This window comes from Cervus elaphus, chromosome 9 (genome assembly GCF_910594005.1).
Source record: "Cervus elaphus chromosome 9, mCerEla1.1, whole genome shotgun sequence".
In the NCBI taxonomy this organism is placed as follows: Eukaryota; Metazoa; Chordata; class Mammalia; order Artiodactyla; family Cervidae; genus Cervus; species Cervus elaphus.
The window spans coordinates 68,906,557-68,929,528 of record NC_057823.1 but is presented as its reverse complement, the minus strand read 5'-3'; the positions used below and the strand labels follow the sequence as shown (position 1 = coordinate 68,929,528).

General features: G+C 38.1%; 1 protein-coding gene and 1 long non-coding RNA gene across 2 annotated transcripts in view; one reads left to right on the top strand and one right to left on the bottom strand.

Moving 5' to 3' along the window:
• Window positions 1-10,682, top strand: part of LOC122700478 — a 104,839-nt gene extending 94,157 nt beyond the window's left edge. Inside the window, exon 3 of the long non-coding RNA XR_006342782.1 lies at window positions 10,595-10,682. This is a non-coding gene — a long non-coding RNA (uncharacterized LOC122700478). The remainder of the gene's footprint in view (window positions 1-10,594) is intronic.
• LOC122700477 (exosome complex component RRP43-like) lies at window positions 8,699-9,630 on the bottom strand. The gene is given in 2 exon segments (XM_043913389.1): window positions 8,699-9,513; window positions 9,516-9,630. Coding segments are annotated over 2 exon segments (825 nt in total). The 5' UTR covers window positions 9,628-9,630; the 3' UTR covers window positions 8,699-8,800.
• Window positions 10,683-22,972: the final 12,290 nt, after the last annotated feature.

Genomic DNA, 22,972 nt, shown 5'->3' with positions numbered 1-22,972 from the left:
GATCTGTGCTGATGTCATGGATTGTTCCTTTTTAGTCTAAAAACTGGTGACATATTGTCTCAGTTTTCATTTATTTAAAACTGTCTTTATACAGACTTTAATTTTTTTTTATTCCAAATTTTTTTTCTTTCAGCACTTACAGAAGTCAATCCTGTTGTCTTTTGTCTTGCATTTGTTTTCTGATGAAAGTTACTTATCATGTTATGTTTGTCTTCCTGAATATAACCTACCTATTTTTTTGTCTGCATGTAAGTATTTTATGTCTGTACTTAAATTTTTTTCCCTTGTTTTTGGTTTAAAACAGTTTGACAGTTATGACCTGGATGAAATAATTGATATTTTTTTCCTCAGCTATGTCCATTCTGCTTTGAATATATTAAATACATTTAATTTAATATATGGTAATTTTTCAGTTTTAAATTTCCACTTGGTTCTACTGTAGAAATTTTACTTTTAAAATTCTCATCTTTTTGTGTCCATTTTGTCTGTGTTGTCTTCTAATCTCTTTAATGTATTTTAATAGCTATTTTAACTGAAGAAAAGTGATAGTCGATCAGCCCTGTCCGACTCTTTACAACCCCATGGGCTGCAGCCTGCCGGCTTCACTGTCCATAGAATTCTCCAGGCAAGAATACCAGAGTGGGTAACTAATCCCTGCTCCAGGGAATTTTTGTGACCTAGGGATCGAACCTGGGGTTTCCTGCATTGCAGGCAGATTCTTCACCATCTGAGGCACCAAGGAAGCCCTTAGTTAAAGTCTTCACTAACTCCAATATCTGAGCCATTCCTCAGTCTGCTCCCATTGACAGTTTTTTTCCTCTTAATTAGGAATCATATTGCTTCTACACTGGTCTCACGACTTTTTATTGCATTCTCACAATGGCGTCATGAAACAAATTGTAGTCCCTGGAGTAAATATTATTTTGTACAAGTGAAGGCATGTCCTTTCCCTTGTCTGTAAGTTACAGAAGACAGAAGTCTTAACAAATTGATCAAGATTCGAGCTGAATTGTGGCTAAGTTACAGCTTTGGTTAGGTTCCCTCCACATTTTCAAATGTCTTTAGAACTTACTTGTTCTGTCCTGTGTCTCTTATAAGTTACTCCCTCTAGTAGGGTTTTGCGATCTAAGCACTGTTGGATGCAGAATGCTCCCTCTGCTTTCTAGTTCAGCTTCCATACCCCTGACACACACTCAGCAAAGCTCTTTTGGCGAAGGTTGGCAGGCAAGAACAAATTCCCTTCATTTGGAGCTTCTGATTTCGATCTATTCAAGCCAGCTCACAAGGTCTGCAAGTATCCCAGCAAAATTTCATGTTCAGTTTTTCACTGGCCCCTTTGGAGACCTTGCAGAATAGAATTTGGCCACTGGTGGTATCTGCTCACCTAGAAATCCCTTAGACTTGTCTGTAACTTAGTTTCCTTAGACTACTTTTGTCTGCAAGTCTTCTGTATCTTAGATATGATGGGGGAGATTCAGTTATCTTTTTAGGTTATATGATGGGTACAGTGGTCCCTTAAGACCTTCTACATTTTATCTGAAAGCTAAATGTTTTTATTTTTAAAACCTCTAATGGTAAATATTGTTAATTCTTGAAAAATTTTCTTTCTAATCAGTCTTGCCAGATATTTATCAATTTTATTAATCTTTTCCAAAACGCAAATTTCCCTTTTTTCCTATATTTTCCATTTCATTGATATTTTAAATTTAAATTTTTATTTTATATTTAGTTTCTGTTCAGTTCAGTTGCTCAGTCATGTCCTACTCTGTGACGCCATGGACCGCAGCAGGCCAGGCCTCCCTGTCCATCACCAACACCCAGAGTTGACCCAAACTCATGTCCATTGAGTCGGTGATGCCATCCAGCCATCTCATCCTCTGTCATCCCCTTCTCCTCCTGCCCCCAATCTCTCCCAGCATCAGGGTCTTTTCCAATGAGTCAACTTTTCCCATGAGGTGGCCAAAGTATTGGAGTTTCAGCTTCAACATCAGTCCTTCCAATGAACACCCAGGACTAATCTCCTTTAGGATGGACTGGTTGGATCTCCTTGCAGTCCAAGGGACTCTCAGGAGTCTTCTCCAACACCACAGTTCAAAAGCATCAATTCTTCTCCGCTCAGCTTTCTTTACAGTCCAACTCTCACATCCATACATGACTGCTGGAGGAGCCATAGCCTTGACTAGATGGACCTTTGTTGGCAAAGTAACGTCTCTGCTTTTTAATATGTTGTCTAAGTTGGTCATAACTTTCATTCCAAGGAGTAAGTGTCTTTTAATTTCATGGCTGCAATCACCATCTGCAGTGATTTTGGAGCCCAAAGAAATAAAGTCTGCCACTGTTTCCCCATCTATTTACAATGAAGTGATGGGACCGGATGCCACGATCTTAGTTTTCTGAATGTTAAGCTTTAAGCCAACTTTTTCACTCTCCTCTTTCACTTTCATCAAGAGGATCTTTCGTTCTTCTTCGCTTTCTGCCATAAGGGTGGTGTCCTCTGCATATCTGAGGTTATTGATATTTCTCCCAGCAATCTTGATTCCAGCTTATGCTTCATCCAGCCCGGCCTTTCTCATGATGTACTCTGCATATAAGTTAAACAGGGTGACAACATACAGCACCTTGATGTACTCCTTTTCCTTTGTCTGTTGTTCCATGTCCAGTTCTAACTGTTGCTTCCTGACCTGCGTACAGATTTCTCAAGAGGCAGGTCAGGTAGTCTAGTATTCCCATCTCTTGAAGAATTTTCCACAGTTTATTGTGATCCCTACAGTCAAAAGCTTTGTCATAGTCAATAAGGCAGAAATAGATGTTTTTCTGGAACTCTCTTGCTTTTTTGATGATCAGCAGATGTTGGCAATTTTATCTCTGGTTCTGCTGCCTTTTCTAAAACCAGCTTGAACATCTGGAAGTTCAAGGTTCATGTACTGTTGAAGCGTGGCTTGGAGAATTTTGAGCTTTACTTTACTAGCATGTGAAATGAGTGCAATTGTGTGGTAGTTTGAGCATTCTTTGGCATTGCCTTTCTTTGGGATTGGAATGAAAACTGACCTTTTCCAGTTCTGTGGCCACTGCTGAGGTTTCTAAATTTGCTGGCATATTGAGTGCAGCACTTTCACAGCATCATCTTTTAGGATTTGAAATAGGTCAACTGGAATTCCATTACCTCCACTAGCTTTGTTTGTAGTGATGCTTTCTAAGGCCCACTTGACTTCACCTTTCAGGATATCTGGCTCTAGGTGAGTGATGACACCATCATGATTATCTGGGTCATGAAGATCTTTTTTGTACAGTTCTTCTGTGTATTCTTGCCACCTCTTCTTAATATCTTCTGCTTCTGTTAGATCCATACCAATTCTGTCCTTTATTGAGCCTGTCTTTGCATGAAATGTTCCCTTGGTATCTCTAATTTTCTTGAAGAGACCTCTAGTCTTTCCCGTTCTATTGTTTTCCTCTATTTCTTTGCACTGATCACTGAGGAAGGCTTTCTTATCTCTCCTTGCTATTCTTTTGATTTATAATATTGTGTTAGTTTCAGATATACAACTGATTCAGTTATACATATACACATATCCATTCTTTTTCAGACTCTTTTCCCATATAGGTTATTAAAGAATATTGAGTAGATTTCCCTGTGTTATAATGTAGTCTTAGTTGATTATTTGTTTTATATATAGTATTATATATATGTTAATCCTAAACTCCTAATTTATCTCTCCTCACTTTCTCTTTAGTAAACATAAGTTTGTTTTCTATTTCTATGTGTCTATTTCTGTTTTATAAATTAAATTCAATTGTATCCTTTTAGATTCCACAAAGAAGTGATGTTTTATGATACATGTCTTTATCTGACTTACTTCACTTAGTATGATATCTAGGTCCATTCATATTGCTGCAAATGGTATTATTTCATTCTTTTTCATGGCTGAATAGTATTCCATTGTATATATGTACCACATTTTCTTTGTTCATTCTTCTGTCCGTGTACATTTAGGTTGCTTCAATGTCTTGGCTATTGTAAATAGTAGGTGCATGTATCTTTTCAAATTATTGTTTTATTGCATATATGCCCAGGAGTGTGATTTCTGGATCATATGGTAATTCTATTTTTAATTTTTTAAGGAAACTATGTATTGTTTTCCATAGTAGTTATACCAATTTACATCCCCCCCCCCCAACAGTGTAGGAGGATTCCCTTTTCTCCATCCCTTCTCCAGCATTATTGTTTGTAGACTATTTGTCATTGATATTTTAAATATTTCCTTTAATATTCTCTTTAATATTTCCTACTTTCTTGCATTTAGTTTGCTATTCTTTTTCTGGTTTCTTAGGAGATAATTATTTGCTTTTTCAGATTATTTTTCCTAAAACATGCATTTGACACTATACATTTTTCTACAAGCATTGCTTCAGCTACATTCCACAAATTCTCATGTCTTTGTTTTCATAGTTATTCAGTTTGGAATACTTTTTCATTTGCTTTGTGCATGAGTGCGGGCTAAGTCACTTCAGTTGTGTCTGACTCTTTGCAACCCTCTGGACCCTGGCCTGCCAGGCTCCTCTGTCCATGGGAGTCTCCCGGCAAGAATATTGCAGTGGGTTTCCCTGCCCTTCTCCAGGGTATCTTCCCAACTCAGGGATTGAACCCGTGTCTTTTAGGTCTACCTGCATTGACAGGCGGGTTCTTTACCACTAGCACCACCTGGGACCCATTTCTAATTTGCTTTATTCTCTGACTTACGGATTATTTAGAAAAGACTTGCTTCATTTATAAACATTTGAAGATTTGGTAGTTATCTCTTGGTTACTGATTTATGTCTTAATTCCCCCGTAGTTAGAAGATACATTCTTACAGTGAATTTTGGTGAAACTACTATGTACACTTCTGTAGGTATTCAGCATACTATTTTATACACACACCCCTCCCAATAAGATCACGTTAGTTTATTGAATTCATAAAATATATCTAATTCTTTTTCTGTTTGTTTTACTAATGACTGAGAAATGTGAATTATTCTCAAGTTGTATGACTGTGTACTTTTATTTCTTCTTTTAGTTTGGTCAGTTTGTGACTTAAATTATTTTGAGCCTATGTTATTAGATGTGTGCACATTTATACTGCAGTCAAAATTTATCTTTTATTATTACAAACTATGTCTCTATCACTAATACTTTTCTCTTGAAGTCTTCTTAGTTTTAAATTAGTATGTTTATATTCAGTTCAGTTCAGTCACTTAGTCATGTCCAACTCTCGGCAACCTCATGGACTGCAGCATGCCAGGACTCCCCATCCATCACCAGCTCCTGGAGTTACTCAAACTCATATACATCAAGTCGGTGATGCCATCCAACCATCTCATCCTCTGTCACGAAAGCTTAAAAAAATTTTAGCTCCATTTACCATTCTCCCACTTTTTGTGTTATTATTGTCACATTAAAATTATGTATAAAATATATCCAATCATGTGTGTATGGTAAATTTATATACAATTTATTCCCACAAGATGTACTTTATTAGTCAATATTCATTTAGATTTAACCATATATTTACCCTTTCTGGTTCTCTTCATTTCTGCATTAAAGTTCTTATTCTACCAGGAATCATTTTCTTTCTGCCTAAAGAACTTTCTTTAGTATTTCTTTAATGACATTTTGCTAATGATGAGTTATCTTGTTTTTAGGGGGATTATCTAGAAACATTTGTCACCTTAAATGCTGGCTTTTTTGGTAGTCCTGAGCTAATTTACTTTGATCTTTGCAACCTAGTGAGATTCATAGAACCTCTTAATTGCGACTTTCTGATCTGCCCCTCTACTTTTCTCTAAAAATGCACAAGGGTGCTGTAGAGGGAAAATGACAAATATGTGGGTATTCTCAATTTATTTTCTTTCTCTTCAGGATCTTGATCTACTGAATCCTGGCTGCCTTAATCCTCTGTAAATGTACGTAGTCCAGAGCTTTCCTTCTTCTTTTGCATAGCTTTTTACAGTTGTTCTTAATGGAAAGTTTAGTTTCAATCACACTTCTTTATCATAGCTGGAAATAGAACCCACATGTTCTTGTTTAATAATACATATGGATTAAATAACTTCTCCCCTTTCATTTTATGACCTCTCAGATGTTTTCCCACAGCTCCTATAAAGCTCATTGAGTCACTTATCTCTAGATTAAAAGACTAAAATTCTTTAGCTTATGTGACATAATCTCCTGACCCATCATTACTCTGGTTCCCCATTTAAGGTCGGGAAGATCCGCTGGAGAAGGGATAGGCTACCCCTCTAGTATTAAAATAATCCGCCTGCAAGGCAGGAAACCTGGGTTCAGTTCCTGGATTGGGAAGTTCCTCCAGAGAAGGGACAGGCTGCCCACTCCAGTATTCATGGGCTTCCCCGGTGGCTCACTTGATAAAGAATCCACCCGCAATGTGGGAGACCTGGGTTCAATCCCTGGGTTGGGAAGATCCCCTGGAGGAGGGAAAGGCTACCCCCTCCAGTATTCTGGCCTGGAGAATTCCATGGACTGTATAGGCCATGGGGTCACTGGGAGTCAGATGTGACTGAGTCACTTTCACTTTCTTAAAACAGATAACACAAAATTATGACTTGATTTTAGAATAAAAATGTTTACTTTTAAATTCCTGATCTATCTCATGCTAATTGCTTAACCATGAACAAATTCATTTATTTGAGCTTTTGATTTTTTTTTTTTTTAATCTGCAAGGTAGAGGTTATTACCCAGTCTGTAAGGTCTTTTTCATTTAACCATCTGAATTATAGTAGGAACAGAAGAAAAGGTAGCTACTACAGTTACTTTCATTTTTGCATACTTGGTCTTGAGAGGTCATATATTTGGGATATACTTGAGACGGCATATATTTGGGATTAATTCCTCATGTTGTTGTCACAAGTTTGCTGAAATTTTTCTTTAAATGTACCTACTTTAGTTATTCAGTTCCATAAAAACTGTAGGATCATTTTCAAAGAAGGTATAAATCTGAAGATATGTTTTGCCTCCTCCTTAGCACCTCCTTCATCTTAGCTAAAGTGATTCAAATGGGAGTAAAGATGTTTCTGACAGCATTTTAACCACAGGAATAGCATTTAAACAGTAGTGTTCTTCCCCCTTTCCAGAATGACTCTTTATCAGGATTTTACTTGGCTTCCCTTTATTTTACAATAGAAAATTAATGATGTTTTGGATGCAATCTTAAGCCAAGGTCAGCAGCAGCTGCTGTGCACTTGTTTGAAATGCCTATTTTCTTCCACTCATTTCTGACCCTTCAGAATCCTGTTATCAGTGCCTGCACATTTTTTGGTAACTGATTGTCATTACATTGTAAGGATGCTGCCTGGATGATTGCTCCTCAACCAGAGATGTCAGCCAGCTGAAACATACCAGGAGAAAACAAAGGACATTCCTGACTTGGGGAAAAAATGGAGCAGGGGAGATTTACATGTGTTTGACATTTATATTCTTTTGAGTAACTTTTGTCTCTTTGAAAATTCCCTGAACTTACTACCTCAAGCAGAAAAATGGAATTGAAATATGAGGGAGAAAAGAAAATCTGCTTTGAAGATGGAGAGTCAGGATAAAGAATTAGATGGTCTCTCTGAATACATTTTTTGGTTATAGGAAAGGACAGAATTGTAAAATTAACAAGGTCACAGTATCTTTACTTCCTGATGTGTTGGAAAATAGTAATATAAAACCATACTACATCTGAAGGCTTGTTCTACAAGTGCTTCCTAATAGCTTCTGTCTATCTCTCCTTTGCATCAAGATGTGCTGCTGCAGGTTTTATTTATTTTTTTTTTTTCATTATCGATCACATATAAGGAGACTGCTTTGAAGAAAATTTTACTAATGTATGGCGGTCCCATGTTTCAACAATAGAAATTTCTTTGTATGCTGAGCTTCTGATCTCAAATGGTGGAATATCACATGTTGTTATGGTTTGGTCACTAAGTCCTGTCCAACTCTTTTGAGACCCCATGGACTATAGCCTGCCAAGCTCCTCTGTCCATGGGGTTTCCCAAGGCAAGAAAATGAGAGTGGGTTGCCATTTCCTTTTCCAAGGGACCCTTCCGACCCGGGGATCGAACCCATGTCTCCTGCGTTGCAGGTGGATTTTTTACCACTGAGCGACTAGGGAATCTCACATGAAGATGATTAAGCCCCAGTGGTGGCATGAGCACCCTGACCTCAACCTTTATGTCACTTTATAACAAGCGCAGAGGTTATCACCGGTGTGTGCTCTCTAGACTAAGATGAGCAGAACTTACTTTTTAATAAAGTGTTGGTGAAAGAGGGTGATCCTTTTAGAATCTTATATTGCACACAACTTTCAGCATCAGAGGTTTTCTCTATTGACTTGAAACCATTGATGCTTTCTTCCATTATCTAACTCTCAATATGTAAGATGCCTAAGAACACAGTACCTGGGTGCTGCTGTTTCTATAGTTAAAGCAGTTTCTAAATTTTCAAACACTCAAAACCTTTTGCAAATAAGTTTTCTTTGGGAGTCCAATGTGTTATATATACGTGTGTGTGTGTGTGTATGTATGTATGTGTATATATGTATATAGAGGCGTGTAGCTGATTTACAATGTTGTATTAGTCTCTTGTGTACAGAAAAGTGATTAAGTTCTATGTATATATATACATATTTATTCTTTTTCATAGTCTTTTCCATTATGGTTTATTTTTTTATTTTTTTTGTAGTTTGGTATTTATTTAGTATAAAAGGTTTGTGCACAGTGTAACAAATACAGTTTTTACAAATCTGTTTTGAAAATGTGGTTGCTCATTTGGGTTTCATACTCTTAAGTACTTCATCCATCAGTTTTTTTACTTCTTTGTGTCTTGTAACCGCTCGGCTCATACAGTCTTGAAGTTTAGATCCAGTCAGTCCACTTCCACCTGGTTTGTGAAGACTACAGAGCCTGCCTTCTTCGTCCATTACAACTGTTAAGGTTCCAGTTGCCAGATGTTCCTCCTCTTCCGTAGGATCAACTATAAGCAGAGTGTCATCAAACACAGCAAAGGAAGTTGCAACTGGATGAGTTCTAATATTCAAATAACTTTTCTTCTTTAAATTAACTTCTGCTAAAGCAGTTTCTTCATTTATAGTAACTTCAGGCAACTGTACATTTTTTAAAGCTGCTAACAAAGCAAAGGTACAAGCATCCAAAATGTTTCCATCATGGTTGAGGCAAATGAGATCACAGTACAAAACCCAAGCAAGCTTTCCTGGAGAGATGCATAAGTCTTCTTTCTGAATTATCTGTGAATTTTCAATGACATCTGCAATGAACTGGCTGGCCACTTGGGCCTCTTCTCCAGGAGGGCCAGACCGAAATCTCCAGGAACACAGAGGTGACAGATCCACATTAGGAACAACATATCCTTTATCAGGGGCATCTGTTGGTGGTGCTGCAAATTCCGCTTTAATTCCACAAATTACTGTAGTATTTCCCAGCTTCACTAAAGAAGAACCATCTGCGGTACCAATCGAACGTTGACAGTTGTGGTTCTGAATTCACCAAGTTCTCTTCCATCAGGACGGCAATTCTCTTTCAGAAATCTCCTGTAATACTCCAGAGGTTCCACAGTTTTGAACCCAGCCGCCATCTTCCGCCCCCCATTATGGTTTATTAAAGAATATTGAATATAGTTAGTTCCCTGTGCTATATAGTAGGACCTTGTTGTTCATCCATAAATAATAGTTTTTTTAAAAAGAATATGGTTGATGCAGGATGATAACTCAAATTTCTGCCCTATTGCCCTCTCCTTCACCTTAATGATATCCCTGCTGCATCTTACCAGTATCTCACAGGTTCCAGGAAACAAGTTTACAAAACAGTATTGTAAGGAAGCCCAAGAAGTATTTGCTTTCTCAGAAGAGGGTTGCATTGGCTAGGGCCAACTTAAGTAACACCATCATTGCAGGGGAATGTAAGTTTTTCCTCTTGCCTTTCCACAAAATTAAGTTTGGGTTTTTTTTCAGAAAGATTTGATAGTTTTTGAATTTTAATATTTCCATTAACCTACAGTCCCAGAGCATTTTTACACTCTGAAAGATATTATCAGAGATCATGTGAGTATTTTTCAATTTTTCTCATCTCCCCAAATGACTTCTATCCAGTCACATATGCAGGCATCACTGTAGGGCATATTTAGCTTTTTGTGAATTTTTATGAATTTTAACCAGGGTTTCATGCAGTATAGAAGATAGAGCTGACTAGTATAAAATCCGTGTTTATGAAGTGAAGTGCAAAACATTTGTTTCCAGCTTATGAAATCTATGCCAGATGGGCTGCAAGAGAGATGAGGATCCCTGAAGAACCACAGAATTATATGTATCTGCAGACTGACCATTAGATGTAGACCTAATGAATCCTATTTGGGACTTTTTGAGTTTGAAATGAGTCAAAGTCCAACAGTGGCTTAATCAAAATAAATTTGTTGGTTCATGTGACCGAAAAGTCAGGGATTGGGGCCATTGTCAAACTTTGGATAGAGTCATCCAGTATCCGTCCCTCTTGCTTTCTGTGCGATATTTCTCCATCTGAGCTAACCCGAAGTTCTCATTCCACAGGTTGAATTCATCCAGACATCAGGTATGAGGCAAGATTTAGAGAAGTGACACTGCTGCAGTTTTAGGCTTAAATCAACCACAAAGAGCAACTCCAGGGGTAAGAGTTTCTTTTCCTACCATGAGACTAGAAAATCCCAGGGACAGTTTCTGTTGGCAAGTTTGCGTCACAGTCCCATCTGTGGGCCAGTCAGTGGTCAGGAAGCCTGATGTTATTTTCAGTCCTGTTTCCCTATCAAAATATTCTTTTAAAAAATTATTGAAGTATAGTTGATTTACAATGTTGTGTTAATTTTTGCTGTATGGCAAAGTGACTCGGTTATACAAACATGTATGTATTTATATGTATAGTTCATACACTTTTCCATTATGGTTTATCACAGGATATTGAATGTAGTTCCTTGTCCTATATGGTAGAAACTTGTTTATCCATTCTATATATAATAGTTTGCATCTGCTAATCCCAAATTCCTAATCCTTAACTCCCCTACTCTTCCTCCCCTTCAGCAACCACAAGTTGATTTTTTGTGTCTGACTGTTTCTCTTTCATAGATATGTTCATTTATGTTGTATTTTAAATTCCATGTATAAGGGATATCATATGGTATTTGTCTTTCTCTTCATTGCTTCACTTAATATGATGATTTCTAGGCCTGTGCATGTTACTGTAAGTTGGAGTGGGTCCCATTTATTTTTGCTCTCAGTTCTGTTGCCTTGGGAGATTGACCTAAGGAAAACATTGGTACTGTTTATGTCCGAGAATGCTGCCTATGTTCTCCTCTAGGAGTTTTATGGTGTCATGTCTTATATTTAAGTTGTTTAGCCGTTTTGAGTTTACTTTTGTATGTGGTATGAGGGCATGCTCACACTTCACTGATTTACATGAGAGCGTCCCAACTCTTCCAACATCACTTGCTGAAGAAACTTTCTTTTCCCATTGTCCATTCTTGCCTCCTTTGTCAAAGATTAATTGTCCTTTGGTGTGTGGGTTTATATCTGAGCTGTCTATTACATTCCATTGACCCATATGTCTATTTTTCTGCCAATACCACGCTGTTTGATTACTGTAGCTTTGTAGTATTGTCTGAGGTCTGGGAAGGTTTTATCTCCTGCTTTGTTCTTTTTCCTAAAGATTGCTTTGGCAATTTTGGTCTTTTATGGTTCCATATAAATTTTGGGACTATTTATTCTAGTTCTATGAAAAACGTCCTTGGTAATTTGATAAGTTTCACATTAGATCTGTAGATTGCGTTGGGTAATATGGCCATTTTAACACATTGTTGACTGGAGATATTTTATAGTTTTATATCTTCTGTTACATGAATATTATTGACCAGAGGCATATTGCAATGTTTTTATGGAATGATACAATTAACATCACGTGTGAAGTTGTCAGAGCTTAAAATTGATCATGGTTCCTTATGTAACTTATGATTATCATTATCATTCACATTTTGCTCCATTAGGTTTTTGTTCCAACCTTGTGTATATTGTAAATGCAAGTGTATTACCACCAAATTTTCAAAAATGACACATTGAGAAATTTTGAGTGAAATTGAATTTTTTTGGTAAATTTTATGCAGATACCTTTTATGATTGTCAGAGTGACATATATACTAGTGTCTCAGAAAATGATAGTTCTAGAGAATATTGTTCTGATTCAGACAATGTGAATATTAGAGCAACCAAAAGTCAAGAAACCTTAGTGATTGATTCTGATTAAAAAAGCGCAAATGAAACTCATGGTGCTGGAGAAGACTTAACAGGTGTGTTAGGTGTAACTATTGAATGTAATAACCTGCAAAGTATTAGTGAGATAACAGAATTAATTTATGGCTGGCCAAAATAAAAGTTGCTGGCCATAGGCATTAGTTTCTGCAAGAATCCGATGGTCAGGAATGAATTTACAAAATTAATTCTTCCAATCAAAGAGCATGGTATATGTTTCCATTTCTTTGAATCATCTTCAGTTTCCTTTATCAATATTTTATAGTTCTCAGGTTATAAGTCTTTCATCTCTTCAGTCTGGTTTATTACTGAGGTTTTTTTTGGCTGTGATTTTACAAAGGATTGTTTATTTATATTATATTTCTGATATTTCACTGTTTAGTGTAAAGAAATGCAACATATTTTATATGTTAATTGTGTTTCTGACACCTTGCTGAATTTATCAGCTCTAGTAGTTTTGTGTTGGAGTGTTTATGGCTTTCTGTATATACTATCATGTCATTTGCATATAATGACAATTTTACCTCTTCCCTACCAATTTAAATATCTTTTATTTCTTTTTCTTTACTGATTACTATGGTTAGGACTTCCAACACTGTTAAAGAGAATTGGTGAAAGTGAGCATCTTGTCTTGTTCCAGACTTCAGGGAAGTCTTTGTTTTTCATCCTTGAGTATTATATTGGCTGTAGGTTTGTAATGAATAGCTTTTATTATGTTGAGATATGTTCCCTATGCACCCACTTTTGTAAGAGTTTTTATCATAAATGGATATTGGATTTTATTGAATGTTTTTTTCTGTATTTTTTTAGATGATTATGCAGTTTTGTCTTTTCTTTTGCTTATATGGTGTATCACATTGATGGATTTGCAAATATTGAACCATGTGACTGGGGGTTGAATCCAACTTGATCATCGTATATGATCTTTTATGTGTTGTTGGATTCAATTAGCTATACTTTGTTGGGAATTTTTGCATCTATAGTCATCAAAGATGTTGGCTTGTAATTTTCTTTTTTGTAGTTATGATGGCTTCATAGAATGTCTTTGAAGAATGTCATGAATTCCTTCTTCAGTCTTTTGGAAGAGGTTGAGAAGGATTGGTATAAGTTCTTCCTTGTGTTTGGGTGAATTCGTTTGTGAAACATCTGGCCCTGGACTTTTGTTTGTAGGCAGTTTTTTAAATTAGAGATTCCATTTCATTTCTTGCCATCTGTTTGTTCAAGTTGTCTGTTTCTCCTTGATTCAGTTTTGGTAGGTTGCATATTTCTAGAAAGCTATCCACATTTCTAGATTGTTTAATTTGTTGGCATATAGTAGTTCATGGTATCCTTTTGCAATTTTTTGTATTTCTATAATATCAGTTGTGATTTCTCCTCTTTCTTTTCTCATTTTGTTTATTTGGAATTGTTGCTTTTCTTTGTAAGCCTGGCCAGAGGTTTGTTAATTTTGTTTACCCAGATTTGGCTTTATTGTGTTTTTTTTTTCCTACTGTTTTAATCTCTATTTTATTGATTTTCTCTTTGACCTTTATTATCTTCTTTCTTCAGCTGACTTTTGTTTTTGTTTGTACTTTTAAAATTATTTTAGGTGCTATGTTACAGTGTTTGAAAATTTTCTTTTTTTTTAAAGAAGGCCTATATCACTATGAACTTCCCTCTAAGAACTGCTTTTGTTGCATTCCATGGATTTTGTATGGTTGTGTCATTCACCTCAAGGTATTTTTAAATTTCTTCTTCATTTTCATCATTGACCCATTGGTTTTCTTGCAGCATGCTGTTTAGTCTCCATGTTTTTTTCTTGCTTATTTTCCTGTGGTCATGTTCTAGTTTCATGCCACTGTGGTCAGAAAAGATGCTTGAAATAACTTCTGCACACTTAGATTTGTTGAGGTTTGTTCTGTGGTCTAGTGTGTGGTCAATCATAGAGAATATTCCATGTGCACTTGAAAAGAATGTGCATTCTGCTTTTTGGTAATGTAATGTTCTGAAAATATCAATTGAATCTAATTGTTCTATTGTATCATTTAGGATCTCTGTTGCCTTGTTAATTTTCTGTCTCGAAAATCTGTCCATTGATGAGTGGAGTGTTAAAATCTCCTATTATTATTTTATTTCTATCAGTTTCTCCCTTTATGTCTGCTCATATTTATTTTATGTATTTGGGTTCTCCTATATTGTTTTTGTCACTAAGTCATGTCTGACTCCTGTGACCCCATGGAGTGTAGCCTGCCAGGCTCTTCTGTCCGTAGGATTTCCCAGACAAGAATACTTGAGTGGGTTGCCTTTTGATGAGTGTAGTATCCTCTCCTTGTATTGGTCCTTTTACTATTACATAATGTCCCTCTTTTTGGGCTTCCCCAATGGACATGAGTTTGAGTAAACTCCAGGAGTTGGTGATGGACAGGGAGGCCTGGCACGTTGCGATTCATGGGGTCGCAAAGAATCGGACATGACTGAGCAACTGAACTGAACTGAACGAACTGATGGCTCAGACAGTAAAGAATCTGCCTGTAATGAGGGACCTGGATTTGATCCCTGGGTTGGGAAGACCCCCTGGTATAGGCCATGGCAACCCACTCCAGTATTCTCATCTGGAGAATCCAAGGACAGAGGAGCCTCAAAGGCTACAGTCCATGGGGTCGCAACACGTTGGACACAACTGAGTGACTAAGCACACTTTATCTTTCTTTATCAACTTTGTTTCAAGTTTATTTTGTCTGACATGAGTATTGTGACTCACTTTCTTGTCATTTCTGTTGGCATGGAATATCTTTTTCCATCCCCTCACTTTCAATCTATGTATCTCCTTTGCCCTAAAGTGAGTCTCTTTTACGCAGCATACTGTAGGCTCTTCTTTTTTTTAATCCAGTCTACCACTCTGTGTTTTTGATTGGAACATTTAGTCCATTGACTTTTAAGATAACCATTGACTGATATGTATTTATTGACATTTTAAACCTTGTTTCCCATTGATTTTATATTTCTTCCTTATCTTTGTTTGTTCTTCCTTTTGTGGTTTGATGATTTCCTTTTATATTATGCTTATGTTCTCTTCTTTTTGGCTTTTGTGAATCTATTGTAAGTTTTTGATTTGTGGTTACTTTGTTTTTCAAGTATATTAACCCTTTCCTATATCTATTTGCTTTAGACTGTTCCCTTGTGACTCAGTTGGGAAAGAATCCACCTGCAATGAGGGAGACCTGGGTTCAATCCCTGGGTTGGGAAGATCCCCTGGAGAAGGGAAGGCTCCCCACTCCAGTATTCTACCCTGGAGAATTCCATGGACTGTATAGTCCATGGGGCTGCAAAGAGTCAGACACTACTGAGTGACTTTCACTTTAGACTGTTGGTCACATAGCTCAAACACTTTCTTGGGAAAAATGAATCTACATTTTCATCCTCTTCCACATTTTATGGTTTTGATATTCTCTCTTAGATCTTCATGTCCATCCTTTTACATTTCATTTTGGTTATATTGCTTTCTCGCAAATATTTTTATTTTTTTAAATGTGTATACTGGCTTATTTATTTACTTTCCAATTGTGTTTTCCTTTTCGCTATAGATTCCTACTTATTTTCTATTTAGAGAAGACCATTTAAGAAGACCATATTTCTCTTAAGATAGGCTTAGTATTACTGTATTCTTTCAGTTTTTGCTCATCTGAAAACTTCTTTCTCCTATTCTACATGATAGTCTTACTGAGCAGACTAGGTAAGGTTGCAGATTTTTCCCTTTTGAACTTTGAATACATTGTGCTGCTCCCTTCTAGCTTGCAACATTTCTGTAGAGAAATGAGCTTGTAACATTATGGAGGTTCCCCTGTACTTAACTCTGTTTCCTCTTGCTGCCTTTAGAATCCTTTATTTAAATTTTGCCATTTTTATTATACTCAGTCTTGGTTTGGATCTCTTTGGTTTTGTCTTGTTTTGTCTTGTCTCTGTGTTTCGTGTACTTGGATATCTGTTTTCATTTTAGGTTTGGAATGTTTTCAGCCATAATTTCTTCACATACAGTTTTGTTCTCCTTTTCTGTTTCTCCTCCTTCTGGATTCCTTTATGTGTAGACTGGAATGCTTTATATTATCCCATAGGTCTGTTATATTGCTTAATTTTTATTTTTTCTTTTGTCTTTTTGTTTACTGTTCTGTTTCAGTGATTTCCAACATTCTATCTTCCAGATAACTTATTCCTTCTTCTGCATTATTCATTCTGCTATTCATTGCCTTTAGCTCAGACTTTAACTCAGCAAATGAAATTTCTAATTTTTCTTGGCTCCTCTTTATAGTTTCTAGCTCCTTTTTACAATAATTTGCATTTCTATCAACAACTCTTCTTAATTCCTTCACTTTTTCATTGTTTCCTTTTTGCACTCAGAGTCTATTAAACTGAAAGTGATAGTCACTCAGTTGTGTCCTACTCTTTATGACCCATGGACTGTAGCCTGCCAGGCTCCTCTGTCCTTGGAATTCTCCAGGCAAGAATATTGGAGTAGGTAGGCATTCCCGTCTCCTGAGGATCATCCCAGGTCTCCTGCATTGCAGGTAGGCTCTTTACCATTGAGCCACCAGGGAAGTCATCAGACTGAAGAGGTCTGTTTCATTGTTTGTTCTTTAAGGGGAATTCTCTTGATCCTTTATGTGGGAGTGGTTCCTCTGCTTCTTCGTTTATTTATATTTCTCTTGCTCTATGAGTTTAGGAGAAACAATTATCCTCTGCGGTCTTGAGGGCTATTTTTATGTGGCAGCATCCCAGCGTAGCCTGTGTGGCTTTAATGCAAGCCCTTACATGCAAGGGCTGTTTCTCGTCTGCCTCCCTGCAGCCGCTTTTCTCAGGGTATGCTGGCCCTTATTCCCTTGACAGGAGGTTTGACTAGTCTTATGGTGACCAGAGCCTGCAGTGGCTATTGTGAGGGGCCTCTTCACTCTGTGGTTGCTGCCACCTTGTCAGGGGCCTGGTCTGTGCCCTAGTTGTTGGAGTGGAGGCCCCCAGATCCATTTCTGAGCTCTGAGTTGTGGTGTAAGGTGGACGGGATCTGTCCACTGGTGGTTGTGCCCTGTTGTGTCACCTGTCCCTTGCTGTGCAGGCTCACAAAATACCCTGTTGTTGGCATTGCCCTTGGCCCCATCTCAATCTTGGATATCCCAGAAATTGGCCCTATCCCTCAGACATTGTTTTCACAAGAGCACCGGCACAGATCCACTGAAGTCAGGTCCTGGAACTGCCGTCGTCCGGCCCTTGGCCCCACTGTGGGAGCTGTGGCGGCAGCTCCGACCCTGGCCTGGCCAGCCCCGACTTGTACATGCCCACGAGGCCCGCAGCTCCTAACACCGGGCGCTTCCCAGGTGTGGCAGCACCACTGTCCTCTCACATGTCCTGCAGGGCTGAGTGTATGAAGCCAGTAGCAGAAGTATAATCTGGCTCATGCAGCTGCAGGCAGCGTTCATCTCTGCATCCTAAATCTTACAGCCCCTGGGGCTCAGCTGTGGTTTCAGTCCTGCCTCTGTGAGTGGGCAACCCACTGATGTCTGTTCCTGGAGCCTGCTGAAGTGGTGACGGGCGTGAGAGCCCGTGGAGGTGGGGAGCTCAGAGGCAATGTGGGGGTGCACTCTGCTGGAACCCGTGGAGGCAAGGGCTAGCACACGGAAAAAGAGATGTTAAAGGCAGCTCCGCCCTTCCCGTCACACACCTCTTAGCAATAGTACTGTGCTTCTATGCGGGTCTGGACTTCTGCAAATACATGCCCCGCCCCCCCAACCCAAGCTGGGTTGCAGCCGTAATGCACTCTTGTCCCTTCAGGCTGTCTGCACAGCCAGCAGCCGTCCTCTCCCTGGGTTTGTCCTCTAAACCCTGAGTCCCAGCCTGCCTGTACGAGCGGATGTGGATCTTAGGCTGGAGCATACAAGGTACTGGTATAAAGCCTCCTCTGCACGGTTCTGTCTGTTCCGCTTGTTGCAGACTGGTTGTTGTGCTCTCCTCGGAGCCTCTGAAGCTCTCTTTCTGTCCAGGAGGCTGATCTCCCTGCCAGCAAGGGGGCTTCCTGCGTGCAGGGACCTTTCCTCTTTTTTGGCTTCCTCCCAGGGGTGCAGGTCCCATCCCACGTCCTGTTTTCTTCTTTGTTTTATCCTGCCCAGTCACAAGGAGATTCTTCCTTGTCCTTTCATAGGTTTAAGGTCAGCTAGTGTTCAGTAGGTGTTCTGTGGGAATTAGTCTATTTGTAGATGTATTTCTGATGTATTTGTGGGAGGAGGTGAGTTCTCCATCCTCTTACCCTACCCTCTTGAATACCCACCCTATTCTTCTAATTTACCTCATTATATTTACCTCATGTCCCTCAAGACTGAGGTCAACCAAATCTTCTGGCTAAGTCATACTTAAAAATGATATTTAATTATGTTGCTGCTCTGAAATAATACTTGGATTTTCATGGAACTCTCCAAAGACCTCATGCAGATTTTCGGAATAAAGACACAGAGGCCACTTGGAATTCATGTGACTCTATCAGGAAGAATGAGAAGCAAAAATCAAAGCAAAACCAAGCAAGAAATCTGAATGGGGTGAACAGTAGGTATAGTCTTCTTGGTAATCCAGAAATGGCAGCTATTTAACATGCAGACCACCACTGCCCTTTGTGGGCCCTTGGCAGACATCTGTAATCAATCACACTGCTCTTTCTGCTAAGCCTCAGAATCTCTTCAAAAGAACCCTCTAGGAACTGACTTTTGACATTCAGTGTAAACTTATTTAGCATTACTGTCATAACCAAAATTCTCCATTCTTTACCATTTTCTTTTGTTCTTTTCCAACATTCAGAACCTTAGGGGCATCTTGAAAGTTCTGAAAATATATGGATTTAAATTTCCTAGAAGAGTCTGTATGCTGGAATCACAGGATACTGCTCTCGTTGTTTCTGTCTCATTTAAAAGAAGGAGGCAATCGACTAAAGGAAAAGACTTAGGATGATGAGACAGAAAAGCAGCTTTGGCATATTTTACTTCTTTTGGTTTTCTTCTGAAAGCCATCCTTACAATGCTGTTACTGAATACCCGGCAAATTCTTATTGATGTTAAGAAAGAAGCCCTCTACCCCTCACATAGCTTATTATCCACATTAACATCGCTCTACTATTATACTTTCTTCATTAATTTAAGTTTACTCTTTTGGAAAATGCTTGCCCAAGAAAATAAATATTGCAAATAACTTTATCATGCATTCTGAAGATCCACCAACTCTTCCAGTAGGGAAAAACAGTAGACGAGTTTACATCCTAAGATCTTTTGAGCTTGCCCCCTCAAAATTCCACTGTCTTGTGTCCACAAATTCCAAAGTACTTTATCACAATTCTTACCCAATCCTAACCAAACTCCCTGCATTGAAAGACATGCTTCTCGGTAGACTTAAAACATCATGAATGTTCTCAGCTTGCCCTCTTCCCTTTGTGAGTGTATGAAGACTCTTTGAAGGTAGTGTTCTCACATTAGGAAGAAATAAAACTTTGTTGTATCAAGTTCTTTGGGTGATATTTTAGGGGAACCACTGTATGACAATGTCAAAGTCCCTGAGCTATAAATTTAAGTTCAGGTGAATGCAACCAGTGCTTACTGAACAGTTTTTACTAGTAAACTGCCTATACCTAGAATTTCAGTGGAAGGAGCTTAAAAGATGAGTAAGACACACCTGCTCTCTAAATCCTCCAACTAGTCGAGATATACCAGACATATGAGTGCCATAATAAATGTTACCAGCTGGGTTGTTTAAAACATTTATTTATTTAGCTGGCTAGTTACCTGTCCAGGTCTAAGTTATGGCATGCGGGATTTAGTTCTCTGACCGGGGATCAAACCTAGGCCTGCTGCATTGGGAGTGTGGAGTCTTAGCCTCTGGACCACCAGGGATTTGCTATCAGCTGGTTTTTAGATATAGCCAGTGACTTTTGAATTCAAACCAGTATTTGAATTATGACAGGTGACCTGGTCTGTACCCCACCCCACTTTTTCTTCCACTTGTTTCCTTCCTCACTGACTCTTTTTGGCATATTTCTAAGAAAACAGCTGAGGAGAGGGGACCCACCTCTTACCTAACTAAATTCTTCAGTGTACATTTTCTTCTTTGAAATAATACCGTTCTAACGTATCCAAATGCCAAATACTTTAGTACTGAAGTATCCACCTGCCAGAATGCCAGAGTCTAGCTGGGAAGCTCAGTGAGAGTTTCTATGAAGATCAGATGAGAGAATAGTTCTCTTTCTTTTTATAAGACTGAAGAGTGATGCCCCAGGCTGTGCATCCTAATGTCTAGGTAAATAAGCAATACCATATTATTTAAAATCAGGATTAAAGCTTTAAGCAGACATGGCATGTGTCAAAACAGAAAACACCAGTTAACATCCAGGATATAGAGAAAAGTGCCTTTGGTAAACTATAATTTCTTTTTACATTAGGGAAGAGGTATACTGCTCTTCTCCAATTTAATGTCTTTAATGGATTTCTTTCTAAATGTAAAAGTAATAAATGCACATTTGAAAAAGTTTGTGAAAGTATAAAACTGAATTAAAAAGAAAAACACAAAGAGCTTGAGGGATCTTTCTAGGCCTTTTATTTTTTTATATTAATGTGTTCACACGGTTCAAAGTGTCAATTCAGTTCAGTCGTTTAGTCGTGTCTCTTTGTGATCCAATGGACTGCAGCACGCCAGGCTTCCCTGTCCATCATCAAGTCCCAGAGCTTGCTCAAACTCATGTCCATCGAGTCAGTGATGCTATCCAACCATCTCATCCTCTGTCGGTCCCTTCTCCTGCCTTCAAACTTTCCCAGTATCAGGGTCTTTTCCAAGGAGTCAGTTCTTTGCATCAGATGGCCAAAGTACTGGAATTTCAGCTTCAGTATCAGTCCTTCCAATGAATAGTCAGGGTTGATTTCATTTAGGATTGACTGGTTTGATCTCCTTGCTCTCTAAGGGACTCTCAAGAATCTTCTCTAACACCACAGTTCGATAGCATCAATTCTTCAGCGCTTAGCCTTCTTTATGGTCCAACTCTCACATCCACACATGAGTACTGAAAAATCATAGCTTTGACTAGACAGATCTTTGTCGGCAAAGTAATGTCTCTGCTTTTTAATATGCTGTCTAGGTTGGTCATAGCTTTTTTCCCAAGGAGCAAGTATCTTTTAATTTCATGGCTGCAGTCACCATCTGCAGTGGTGATTTTGGAGTTCAAGAAAATAAAGTCTCTCACTGTTTCCATTGTTTCCCCATCTATTTGCCATGAAGTAATGAGACCAGATGGCATGATCTTCATTTTTTGAATGTTGAGTTTTAAGCCAGATTTTTCACTCTCCTCTTTCACTTTCATCAAGAGGCTCTTTAGTTCCTCTTCACTTTCTGCCATAAGGGTGGTGTCATTAGCATATCTGAGGTTATTGGTATTTCTCCCGGCAATCTTGATTCTAGCTTGTGCTTCATCCAGCCCAGCATTACACATGATGCACTCTGCATATAAGTTAAAAAAGCAGGGTGACAATATACAACCCTGACAGACTCCTTTCCAAATTTGGAACCAGGTGTTGTTCCATGTCTGGTTCTAACTTTTGCTTCTTGACCTGCATACAGGTTTCTCAGGAGGCAGGTAAGGTGGCCTGGAATTCCTATCTCTTTAAGAATTTTCTACAGTTTGTTGTGATCCACACAGTCAAAGGCTTTGGCATAGTCAATAAAGCAGAAGTAGATGTTTCTTTGGAATTCTCTTGTTTTTTCTATGATCCAACATAAATATATAGACGTTCTCAGTTCATGTACTATTGAAGCCTAGCTGGTTCAAAATGTGCTTGTGCTTTAATTTTACATCATATGTTTTTCAGTTAATTTTACATACAAATTTGTACAGTTCCTACTGTTTCAGGTCATTCACATTCTTAGAAGACATGTTTTTTAGTTATCATATAGAGTATTGTAATGTATTTGTACCATGATAATATATTATTTCCCCGATGCTGAATCTTGATATGGTTTCTAGCTTCTCTCAATGATAGGCTGCTGCTGATAGGCTCTCATTTTAGTACTAAATATGGTGCATTTTCTCTGTCAGTTAGTTTATTTCCTACTTCCATGCTAGGCTTGTATCGTAGGCATACAGTCTAGAGCACAGTTTTATAAGGAATAGTTTAAAGAAGGTATTAATTAAACTCTAATTCCAACTCTATGGCCATGTTCCTCTGATGCTGACAAAAACAGGGGAACTTGAAAATTAAGACATTGCTGACAAAGGGGAACTTTGTTGCAGACTTTGCTCTAAAGGTCAGAGGCTTATGCAAAAATAACCATCCAGATTTATCACATCTTACATTTTAGTATATTGCTTTAGCTATCTTGTTTTTGTTTTTTGTTTGTTTGTTTAAGAAACTAGAGCATATGAATATAGTTCAAACTCACTTTCACCCCCTCTCTGCCCTGACAGAATTAAACACAATCCTAAAGTTGGTGAGAATCCTTCCTATCCAATTATCCATATTTTTATCCTTTTAAGAAACATATGCAGGTATTAAAAATGGAAAATAATATTCTTTAGTGTACTTAAATTTTTTTTCACTGTTGCCAACTTGTATTTATCATCCTTAGTTTTTGCTCAATTGTTGTTTTGGAATGTTTAACCAAAGGCTT